Here is a 1254-nt window from a genome sequence, read left to right as displayed (position 1 = left end):
ATTCTGATAAAGCTCTCACTCTCTTTTTATCTTCCCCATCCCTCTGCTAGCTTACTTCATCAGTTTCCAGCACAAAGTTCTCAGCAGCTTCAATTAACTCTTGTACTTCCTTCCTTTCCCATCTTTTCCTTACATATAATAGATACGTACCATATATAAGCTACTAGATAGCTAGCTAGCAACACCAGAGTAGCAAATGGATATTAACCAACTAAAATCAGAGGAGCAGATGGAAATGATGATGATGATGCAAATGGATAAAATCTCCGAGCTCTGCGGCGCCTACAACGACGTCGTTTCCGACCTCCCTTCCTCTGAACACTTTCCTGGTAGTGCAACTTCCATGCCACAATACTGTCATGACCAAAACCCTCACAATGTTTCTTCACCTCCGCCCTCATTTCTTAACCTAAGCCCATCAACCATATCATTCACCAACTCACTTGAACAATCACCACAACCTCAACTGGCTTCCGATAAGCGTGCTTCAATGGCGGCGATGAGGGAGATGATATTCAGAATCGCCTCGATGCAGCCAATCCACATAGACCCGGAGTCGGTGAAGCCGCCGAAGAGAAGGAACGTGAAGATTTCCAAGGACCCTCAGAGCGTGGCGGCGCGTCACAGGAGGGAGAGGATTAGCGAGAGGATTAGAATACTCCAGAGACTAGTCCCCGGCGGGACTAAAATGGACACTGCGTCCATGCTGGACGAGGCTATCCACTACGTCAAGTTTTTGAAGTCTCAAGTTCAGACGCTGGAGAGAGCCGCCGTGAATAATAATAATAATAATAATAATAATAATAATAGGGTACCGCAAACCGGGATTGGTTTTCCTGTGGCCATGTCAAGTGGGAGTAATTACCTTTCTAATTCTATGGCCAAAGCGTACCAAGCTCATCCTCCGCAGCATCATCAGAATGTGCGGCATTTTGAAGATGCTTGATTAACGTCTTAGGGATTATTATTAGTCGTCGTTTGCTTGGAGGGATGTAAAGGAACATGTGCATGGCTAAATTTCCTTTACTCTTTGACCTTGTAATCCATGCCCTATTATTGCTATCATATTAATAAGCCTCATCGAGAATTTTCCTTTTTTTTTTTTGCTTTTTTGTCTCATGAATTTATTTTACCTTTATTCCTTTATATTTTCATTCGGTTGGAGAAGAAGAACTATAAAAACGTTGACATAGGTATAGGAGAAAATTGTATCGTACAGATCCATGTAGCAGTTATACCCAAAACTTTTTCAAC

The 1254-nt window shown here is 42.6% G+C and overlaps 1 protein-coding gene across 1 annotated transcript; it reads left to right on the top strand.

Annotated features, from left to right (window-relative positions):
- LOC112169130 (transcription factor HEC2) lies at positions 1-1041 on the top strand. The gene has a single exon (XM_024306107.2). It carries the CDS (start codon positions 197-199, stop codon positions 944-946), a length of 750 nt encoding a protein of 249 aa, XP_024161875.1. The 5' UTR covers positions 1-196; the 3' UTR covers positions 947-1041.
- Positions 1042-1254: the final 213 nt, after the last annotated feature.

The sequence above is a fragment of the Rosa chinensis genome, chromosome 6 (genome assembly GCF_002994745.2).
Source record: "Rosa chinensis cultivar Old Blush chromosome 6, RchiOBHm-V2, whole genome shotgun sequence".
Lineage (NCBI taxonomy): Eukaryota > Viridiplantae > Streptophyta > Magnoliopsida > Rosales > Rosaceae > Rosa > Rosa chinensis.
Note: the sequence above shows the minus strand (reverse complement) of the source record. Positions and strands in the feature narration are given on the sequence as shown.